The sequence below is a fragment of the Danio aesculapii genome, chromosome 20 (genome assembly GCF_903798145.1).
Source record: "Danio aesculapii chromosome 20, fDanAes4.1, whole genome shotgun sequence".
In the NCBI taxonomy this organism is placed as follows: domain Eukaryota; kingdom Metazoa; phylum Chordata; class Actinopteri; order Cypriniformes; family Danionidae; genus Danio; species Danio aesculapii.
The window spans coordinates 55,932,959-55,942,958 of record NC_079454.1 but is presented as its reverse complement, the minus strand read 5'-3'; the positions used below and the strand labels follow the sequence as shown (position 1 = coordinate 55,942,958).

At 42.6% G+C, this 10,000-nt stretch overlaps 1 protein-coding gene across 1 annotated transcript in view; it reads left to right on the top strand.

Annotated features, from left to right (window-relative positions):
• The window catches only part of LOC130247436 (1-phosphatidylinositol 4,5-bisphosphate phosphodiesterase beta-1), a 41,201-nt gene that overhangs the window by 26,800 nt on the left and 4,401 nt on the right, over positions 1-10,000 (top strand). Inside the window, exons 13-23 of the mRNA XM_056480657.1 lie at positions 1,225-1,387; positions 3,910-3,999; positions 4,086-4,150; positions 6,388-6,484; positions 6,567-6,651; positions 6,758-6,882; positions 7,231-7,385; positions 9,073-9,242; positions 9,297-9,409; positions 9,483-9,587; positions 9,679-9,794. Of these exons, the coding sequence (XP_056336632.1) occupies positions 1,225-1,387; positions 3,910-3,999; positions 4,086-4,150; positions 6,388-6,484; positions 6,567-6,651; positions 6,758-6,882; positions 7,231-7,385; positions 9,073-9,242; positions 9,297-9,409; positions 9,483-9,587; positions 9,679-9,794 (1,284 nt within the window). The remainder of the gene's footprint in view (positions 1-1,224; positions 1,388-3,909; positions 4,000-4,085; positions 4,151-6,387; positions 6,485-6,566; positions 6,652-6,757; positions 6,883-7,230; positions 7,386-9,072; positions 9,243-9,296; positions 9,410-9,482; positions 9,588-9,678; positions 9,795-10,000) is intronic.

Sequence of the window (10,000 nt, the reverse complement as noted above, 5' to 3'; positions counted from 1 at the left end):
CCTCCACTGGACCAGCTCCATCTTCTGCTCCAAATGTCTTCAATTCAATTCAATTCAATTCCCCTTTATTTGTATAGCGCTCATACAATGTAGATTGTGTCAAAGCAGCTTCACATAAAAGGTCACAGTAAATAGGAACAGTGTAGTTCAGTTTGTAGTGTTTAAACTCAGTTCAGTTTAGCTCAGTTCAGTGTGGTTTAATAATCACTACTGAGAGTCCAAATACTGAAGAGCAAATCCAACGATGCGCAGCTCTACAGATCCTGAACCATGCAAGCCAGTGGCGACAGCGGAGAGGGAAAAAAAACTTCACTAAAGGCGGAAGTGAAGGAAAAAAACCTTGAGAGAAACCAGACTCAGTTGGGCACGACCATTTTAATTTCTCCGCTGGCCAAACGTCTTGTGCAGAGCTGCAGTCTCAGGCTGGAAGCTGGCCTCAGCGAAGACTCGTCTGTCTCTGGAGCGTCACAGGAATCAGTCTCATGTTCTCCACTCTTCCATGACCATCACAGTAGCTGCTCAGGATTCGGCCAGGTCCAGGATATGGAAACCTTGGGATCATCTCATCGTTGGTCTTGGATCGAATCAGTGACTCTGCATAGTCTGAGGGTCTCGGGAAGAGTATCCCCAGGTGGAAATGGAGAATAAAGAAAATAATTAGCGTAGCTGATGTTCACAGTGTATATCAGCAAGATGCATAACCTGTGTGGAAGCCCCCTAAGTGGTGCACTAAGTGTATGCTTTACTGAACAGATAGGTCTTTAATCCAGTTTTGAATTGGGAGAGTGTGTCTGAGCCTTCAAAAGAAAGAGATGCAGGACTTGCAGAACCCAGAAAGAGAGAAACAGAAGTGATAATGGCTTGTCTAATCTTCAGTTTAGCACTTCAGTTCTTCAGCTCTTTAAGCTCTCATTACTTTATTTTTCTTATTATCTTCAATGTTTGAAGTACCCCCCCCCCCCCATACCACCCCAAAAAAACATTCAGGCTTAGTATTTTTTAACTTTAGCCCCTGCACACTGATGAACAGTCTACGTGAACAGAATAATGGATTATTATTAGCACAGCGGACACAACAACTGCTTCCACTAACAAGAGCATGAGCTGATGTGTGTTACAGTGTGTTTGCAGCTGTCTGCTAATTGTATCTTGATATAACCCTCTCTCTGTGTGTGTGTGTGTGTGTGTGTGTGTGTGTGTGTGTGTGTGTGTGTGTGTGTGCAGCTGGAGGCCGGGGTTCCTCTGCCCAGTCCTGCAGATCTGATGGGGAAAATCCTGATCAAGAATAAGAAGAGTCCCCATAAAACCGACGGCAGCACCCGCAAGCGTCTGACGGAGCAAACGTCCTGCAGCGACTCCTCCTGCGAGCCCTCGTCCCCCAGCGCCGGTCAGATCTGATGACCTTTGACCTTTGTTAATGCTAACTCTCTCTCTCTCTGTGCTGCTAATGCTAACACTGCGGCACACTGCACCAGATGTGCATATAAACAAAGGCCTCCAGTTTCTGTCTTTCAGTCATATAATAATAATGATGATGATGATGATGATGATGATGATAATACTCTTCCATGGGCCAGATCACATTTACATGTACCAATCATTTAATATTCACAGAGAGCAGATTAAATGCTAGCATCAGCTCTGATGTTTTAAATAAGTGAAAATAAAGAGTCACCGTACAGGTAATGCTCATTCTCCTACAGCGGAACAGATGAGTGGATATCATTATTAAGCAGCTTGTTAAAATATATCAGAGAATAACAGATGGGTCTGTTTAAAGTCAGAAACCTGCTGATAATCAAGTAGTGCTGAGGCTTATGTATACAGTTAAAGTCAGAATCATTAGCCCCCCTGGGTATTTACAGTTGAAAGCAGAAGTTCACACACACTCTAATAAAGGAACATCACCATTTTTAACAGATGTCTGATGGTAAATCACACTAAACCTTTACTATTTTAGCTCTGTTAGGATAACCTCAATCATTTACACTTGCTAAATGCCACAATATATTTTGAGTTATTTGAGAATGTTTTATTAATTTCTGGACAGTCAGAAGTTCACACACATTTCTTCGGTATTGTTTAGCTTTGCTTTTAAACTGTATAACCTTGGTAAGATGTTTTGGGTCTCCTTCCTCAAGCTTCTCACAATAGTGTGCAGGAGTTTTGGCTCATTCCTCCTGACAGAACTGCTGTAGCTGAGTCAGATTTGTAGGCTGTCTAGCTCGCACAAGCTTTTTCAACTCCGCCCACAGATTCTCTATAGGATTGAGATCAGGGCTTTGTGATGGCCACTCCAAAACATTCCCTCTGTTGTGCTTAAAGCACATGTTGACTCATTTGGCAGTATGATGAGGCTCATGGTCTGTTTGGAAGACCCATTCGTGGCCAAGTGTTAATTTCCTGGCTGATGTCTTGAGATGTTGCTTCAGTATTTCTACATAATGTTCTTTCTTCATGATGCCATCTAGTGGAGCAGTCCCTCCTGCAGCAAAACAGCCCGACAACATGATGCTGCCGCCCCCATACCTCACAGTTGGGATGGTGTTCCTAGGCTTGTAAGCTTTCCCATTCGTCCTCCAGATGTAACACTGGTCAATATGGCCAAACAGTTCAATCTTAGCTCCACCAGACCACAGCACATGTCTCCAAACATGAGTCTTTCCCAGTGTCATATAGCACATTGCAATCTGGCTGTTGTTGATTCTGGCTTGTTGATTTTCTCATGTTGTCACACAAGGAAGCAGTGTGTTTGAGCTTTTCCTTCAATACTAGTCTACAGTTGTGCCTCACATTAACTCAAATGTTGTCAATTAGCCAATCAGAAACCTCCAAAACCTTGACATCATCATCATCTGAGCTTTTCAGAGGCAGAATAATCTTACTGTGTGTAAACTTGACTTTCTAGAAGAGTTAGAACACTTTCTCAATATTATTTCTCTCATTATTCTGCTATTAAGCAGAACAGAAACACATCTGATCATCCTAACTTACCTTAAAGAGAAAAGGTTTATTCACATTAACATCTGACCTTTGTTAAATGGTGATGTGCCTTTTTATACAGTGGATGTAAACTTCTGCTTTCAACTGTATTTCCCCAGTTTCTGTTTAACAGAGAGCAGATTTCTCCAACACATCTCTAATCATAATAGTGTTAATAACTCATCTCTAATAACTGATTTATTTTCTCTTTGTCATGATGACAGTAAATAATATTAGACTAGATATTCTTCAAGACACTAGTATTCAGCTTAAAGTGACATTTAAAGGCTTCACTAGGGTAATTAGGGTAAAGTTAGGGTAATTAGGCAAGTCATTGTATAACAGTGGTTTATTCTGGAGACAATCCAACACTAATATTGCTGAAGGGGGCTAATAATATTGAGCTTAAAATGGTGTTAAAACTATTAAAAACTGCTTTTATTCTAGCTGAAATAAAACTAATAAGACTTTCTCCAGAAGAACAAATATTAGAGGAAATACTGTGAGAAATTCCTGAATCTGTTCAACATCATCTGGGAAATACTTGAAGAAGAAGAAAAAAATTCAAAGGGGCTAATAATTATGACTTCAGTTGTATATATGATAAAGTCAGTATTTTCTCCAATAGAATCTTTAATCTGTTGTCAAATGATTCTTGTTTTAATTATAAATATATCTGTACACATAAGCTATTGTTACACAATTGGCGACTGTCTTCAGAATAAATCAGTTTAAACAGAGACGTCTACTGCAGGAGAACACTTGCATTAGTTTAGTTGGTTTGGATACACAATGCAGAAGAACCGTTCAGCGGCTCCATCAGTTTGGTCAACTGGCGTGTGTGTGTGTGTGCGTGTGTGTGTGTGTGTGTATGTTTAGGTGTTCAGTGTGTTGCTGAATATTAATGTGAATGTGTTTGTGTATCAGGATCAATCCATCAGGAGATGGCAGACGGCGATGCAGCAGAGCACAGACTGAAGACAATGAAGTCCACAGGATCCAGCAGTGAAGATAGAGGTGTGTGTGTGTGTGTGTGTGTGCGTGTGTGTGTGTGTGTGCGTGTGTGTGTGTGTTGTAATCTGAGTGTATTGTGTGTTGACCAGGGGACGTTGATGCTGACACAGAACAGGAAGATGACAATGATGACAGTAAAAAGTCCACTGAGGAGGTAAATGAAGATGGCTGTCGCCCTCTGCTGGTGTCTGACAGTAAACACTCTTCCTCTCTGTAGTGATGTCCACCATTCAGCTCTATTCATATTATATTTAGACTTTAATACTCTCATTTTAAATATAGGGTAAATTTTTAGTACAACTGAATGGAACAGAGAACTTCTGTATAGGCAACTAATTTAAATAAAGTAAGTTTACATTTCTCAAATATATATATATACAACTGAAGTCAGAATTATTAGCCCCCCTTTAAATTTTTTTTTCTTTTTTAAATATTTCCCAGATGATGTTTCTCAGATTCAGGAATTTCTCACAGTATTTCCTCTAATATTTGTTCTTCTGGAGAAAGTCTTATTTGTTTTATTTCAGCTAGAATAAAAGCAGTTCTTAATAGTTTTAAAGCCATGTTAAGGTCAATATTATTCGCCCGCTTCAGCAATATTAGTGTTGGATTGTCTCCAGAATAAACCACTGTTATACAATGACTTGCCTAATTACCCTAACTTTACCCTAATTACCCTAGTGAAGCCTTTAAATGTCACTTTAAGCTGAATACTAGTGTCTTGAAGAATATCTAGTCTAATATTATTTACTGTCATCATGACAAAGAGAAAATAAATCAGTTATTAGAGATGAGTTATGTCGGCGCCAATAGCCTAGTGGTTAAGTGCGCCGACATATAGCACCATGGTGCTCATGGCGACCCGAGTTCGATTCCCGGCTCGAGGTCCTTTGCCAACCCTTCCCTTCTCTCTGCTCCCAGTACTTTCCTGTCTGAAATATCCACTGTCCTATCTCAATTAAAAGTGAAAAACCCCAAAAAATTATAAAAAAAAAAGAGATGAGTTATTAACACTGTTATGATTAGAGATGTGCTGGAGAAATCTGCTCTCCGTTAAACAGAAACTGGGGGAAAATAAACAGGGGGGCTATATATAAGATAGATTTGTTTATTTATTATTCAAAGATATTTAGTTTAAGAAAACTACATAGTAATTAAAAAAATTAAAGATTGCAAATAAAAATCCTTTAACTAAGCCTCGTGTCAATGATAATAAAATATCTTGAATTGAAAAAATACACTTTTTGTCCTATTGTGTTTGCTTGTGAGATGAAACGTTTTGAACCCATGTATGCTGGGGTTAAGTTTGTGTCTTTATTATTCCAACAAGCACATGAAGATTTCAACCAATTTAGGTAAATTATAATAAAAAAACATTTAATAAAAAACTAATTTCACTGATAAAAAATTGCACTGCTAAAAGTGAACTATTGCGCCTTCATGCAGTTACCCTCACATGTTTCATTGCTCAATTCATCTTTATTTGTATAGCACTTTTACCATGTAGATTAGGTCAAAGCAGCTTCACATAGGAGATTGTGTGCTCATTCATTTTGCTTTCTGTTCTCTCAGTTTTGCGGATCTAAAATCTTTGCTTGTGAGTTGAAAAGTTTTGAACTCTGCAGCTCAGTGGGCCGTATCTTCCCTCCGGATGAAAGGCCTTATTCTGTTGGTCAATCTGTATAATAACTTGTATATTATCATCCACATTCCCCATCTGATAATGTTACGATTGCTGCACTGATCTTCAGTGCTGGTGTCCAGAGTAATGTCAGCAGACCACCAAGAAGAAGAAGAGGAAGCACATCCAGCAGGAGGAGCTGTGGAGGCCAGAGGAAGCTGTCTGAAAGAGACGTCCGGCTGATAACCCTGATTTACCCAGAACACAGCTGATCCACTCACTGCAGGATGACATGTGCAGCTCCACTCTCCTGTGTCCAGCAGAACTGTTGGTCTGGAGCTCCACTGGGTCAATATACATGACCCAAACCTCTGCTCACTCCTGCCGATGCCAAACGCCGGTTTCAGTGGAGCAGCGGTGAAGATCTGGAGCTGTGGACGATGTGGAGCATGTACTGTTCTCTGATGAGTCCACCTTCACTGCCTTTCCCACATCCAGGAGAGTTACGGTGTGGAGAAGCCCCAAAGAAGCGGCCCACCCAGACTGCTGATGCCCAGAGTCAAGCATGGGGGGATCACTGATGGTTTGGCCTCAATATCATGGTGTTCCCTTGGCTCAATACTGGTGCTGGATGGGTGATGGGTCACTGCCAAAACTACCCAACCTTCTGGAGGAGCATGTGACCCAACTGACTGATGCTGTAGAATGTAGAGTGTGTGCTAGTGTGACTTGTTTCTGAAGCTCATCTGACTCTCTCTGTCTGTCTGCAGGGATCGGCTGCAAATGAAGCGGTTGCCACTGAGGAAATGTCCAACTTGGTCAATTATGTTCAGCCTGTTAAATACACAAACTTTGAGACGTGCAAAAGTAAGTCCTTCTGTTATTGTTTAAGATGTTAGATCATTGATTCTGAAGTGTATGACTCTGTTTGCTCGTTTGGTTTCCACAGAGGTAAACCGAAGTTATGAAATGTCATCATTTGTGGAGACCAAAGCAATGGATCTGCTCAGAGAGTCACCGGTGGAGTTCATAGAGTATCCAGCACTGGCTGAGCTTTCTGCACATTACAGTGTATTTCTGTGTTTAGTCGGTGCCTAAACGCTTGTTCTGTGCTATAAGACTCTTAACTCATTCATGCAGATATAATAAACTTCAGCTGAGCAGAATCTATCCGAAAGGAACTAGAGTCGACTCCTCGAACTACAATCCTCAAGTGTTCTGGAATGCCGGATGTCAGCTGGTCGCGCTCAACTTCCAGACCTTAGGTATCTTCTGTCCGAGACTCTCGACTCTGTGTGTGTCTGTAGGTGGATTTGGAGAGCAGAGAGCCAGATCTTTGAGTTTTCAGAGAGCGAAGGTGTCAGGATGAGCTTTACTCTATAGGTCCACACACACCTGATGACACACTGATGTGTGTGTTTGGTTAAAGCCTCTTCTGCAGCTCTATATGCTGTTCTTCAGCTCAGATGAAATGAACATACACTTCTGTAAAACCCAGTCCATCCTGAATGAATTAGTGTTTGTTTTGATGGATCATAATGGTGTGTGTGTTGTGTGTGTGTGTGTGTGTGTGTGTGTGTGTGTGTGTGTGTGTGTGTGTGTGTGTGTGTCAGATCTGCCCATGCAGCTCAATCTGGGCGTATTCGAGTACAATGGCAGATGTGGCTACAGACTGAAGCCGGAGTTCATGAGACGGATGGACAAACAGTTCGACCCATTCACCCAGAGTACAGTCGACGGCATCATCGCACACACACTCTCTTTGAAGGTGAGATCATAGTTTGAGCCAGGCAGGCACACAGTCATATGTGAAGTATCTGAAATGTGAAACTGCTCTACATGTGTCCGCTGTCCTGTGGATGAACTGAAGTCAGTGCGAGCCCCCCGTGAGGTTTCACGCTCACGTTTGGATTTACTAACGATGAACGTGAACGTGTTTAATTGTGTTAAATTGCACACTACAAAGTATCGCACCAACAAAGTACCCTGGCAACTGGTTCTTTCCAAAGGGAACTGGCAGACTGCTCGGGGTTAAGCAAGTCGCAACGTCTTTGAGCCGTGCAATGCCAGCTGTATGGGACGGGATCATTCGCATGTCTAGCAGGTATATAAGGTTTCCAGTCCATGCAGTTGACCAGCCAAACATTAAAGCTCAATCTGCAGCGATTGCCAGATTTCCCAATGTAATCGGAGCAATCGACTGCACGTACGTTGCTATAAAGGCGCCACCTAAAGATGAATTTGCACAGGTGAATTTGAAACTTTCCATTCAATAAACGTGCTAATAATATGTGATGCTCAAATGCGCTGAACAAACATTGCAGCAGGGTGGCCTTGGTCAACCCATGATTCATTCATCCTCACAAACAACAAGGTTGGGATGAGGCTCCAAGGAGGCAGGGTGCGCGATGGGTGGCTTCTTGGTGAGTGATGTATTTAAAGATATTATTCCAGCTTTTATTTTATTACATTTAATTAATTTAATAACAAGTTTTTGTTTTATTTTATTGAACGTAATTATTTAACTGCAAATCAGGAACCGCGCTTATCCTTTAAAGATGTGGCTGTTAACCACCCCCAACAACCCACAAACTGACCAAGAGTGCCGATACAACAAGCCCTAACAAAGTGTTCCTCTAATACATCTGTGTCTCCCACAGACGCGGACACTACTCCAGACAGTAAAGTGTCACCCACAATTGAGGCAACTCTCTCCTCAAAGGGAGTTAGTTCAGCATCCCCTGTTCCCCCGCCTGTTCGCTCCACACTTTGACGGTGCACCGCTGTTCTCCTCTTAACCTGCACCTTTACATCGGACCATTTCTTTTTTATTCGTTCACAGTGCGATGTTCAGACCCCACTGCGTTAACTGCATCAGCTAAACTCTCCCGCTCTATTGTTTTCTTTTGTTATTAATTCCGGAGGACAAACTTGCAAATAACACCGTTTATCTCCAGTCGACCTCTGAAAGGAGCACCTCCAAGTTTCTCTTCTTGCTGGCTTTTGCCATTGCTTTTTATTGTTTGGTTTTGCCAAAGTAGAGTCATTACCATATTTAGACAGGGGAGGAGTCAGGGAGGGGTTTTGCGCTTGTGTACGTGTGCTCAGTTTCACATTAATTCAGATGTACAAAGAGAATATGCGTGGGACTCAGCATACGCAGTGTTTCATACATCTGAATTATTTACTGCGTAACCCACACCAACACAGGGAGAACATGCAAACTCCACACAGAAACACCGACTGACCCAACCGAGGCTCGAACTAGCGATATTTGATCTCCTCCAAAGTTTTTGAAGCATTAAAGTTCTGCGTGAACAGGTTTTCAGTGGAGGAACAGAACTGGTCTTGGTTGCATGAGGTCAAACTGACTCTCAGTAAAATCGGAGTGTGTTTGTTTTTCGGCCAGTGTGTTTCAGCTGAGACTGACGTTGTGATGCTCCTGTGTTTCTCAGATCATCTCCGGTCAGTTTCTGTCTGAAAAGAGAGTCGGTGTGTATGTGGAGGTGGAGATGATCGGCCTGCCGGTGGACACCAGATGGAAAGCATTCCGGACCAAGTCGTCTCAAGGCAACGCCATCAACCCAGTATGGGATGAAGATCCAATGATCTTTCAAAAGAGTAAGTGCTGGGGTGACAGCTGTGTTTAACTTCAGAGTGTGTGTGTGTGTTTTACCAGTGGTGTGTTTCAGGTGGTTCTGCCCACGCTGGCGTCACTGCGGATCACCGCTCACGAAGACAGCGGCAGGTGCATCGGCCACCGCATCATCCCAGTGTGTGCCATCCGACCCGGTCAGTGTCTGTGTGTGTGTGTCCGTCTAAGCTGTGACTGATAGATAAAGAAGTCATGAACGTCTCTCTGCAGGTTATCGCTACATCAGTCTGAGGAACGAGAGGAACCAGACGCTGACGCTGCCGTCCATCTTCATCTACTCTGAAGTGAAGGATTACGTGCCGGACACATACGCTGGTATGAGACGGTCCATTCGGTTTCAAGAGCTCTTCTGCACAGGTCCTAACTGTGTGCGTGTGTGTGTGTGTGTGTGTGTGTGCTCCATCAGATGTGATCGAGGCGCTCTCCAACCCGATCCTCTATGTCAGCCTGATGGAGCAGCGTTCTCATCAGCTGGCGGTTCTCACTCAGGAAGAGGGAGAGATGGAAACCGATGGAGATCAGGTGAGTCTGTGATTCTTCATTTCACTCTGATATTCTTACATCTCAAAAGTTGGAGTTGGAGTGGTGAGAGTGCGTGGTGACCCATAATGAGAGTCTTCATGTGGATCTGTTTCTCATGTCAGTGAACTGAGTATTCCCTGAGATTCCAGTGTGTTTGTTGACCCAGAGGATTAATACCCACTGCAGAATCTGTCAATAACACACGT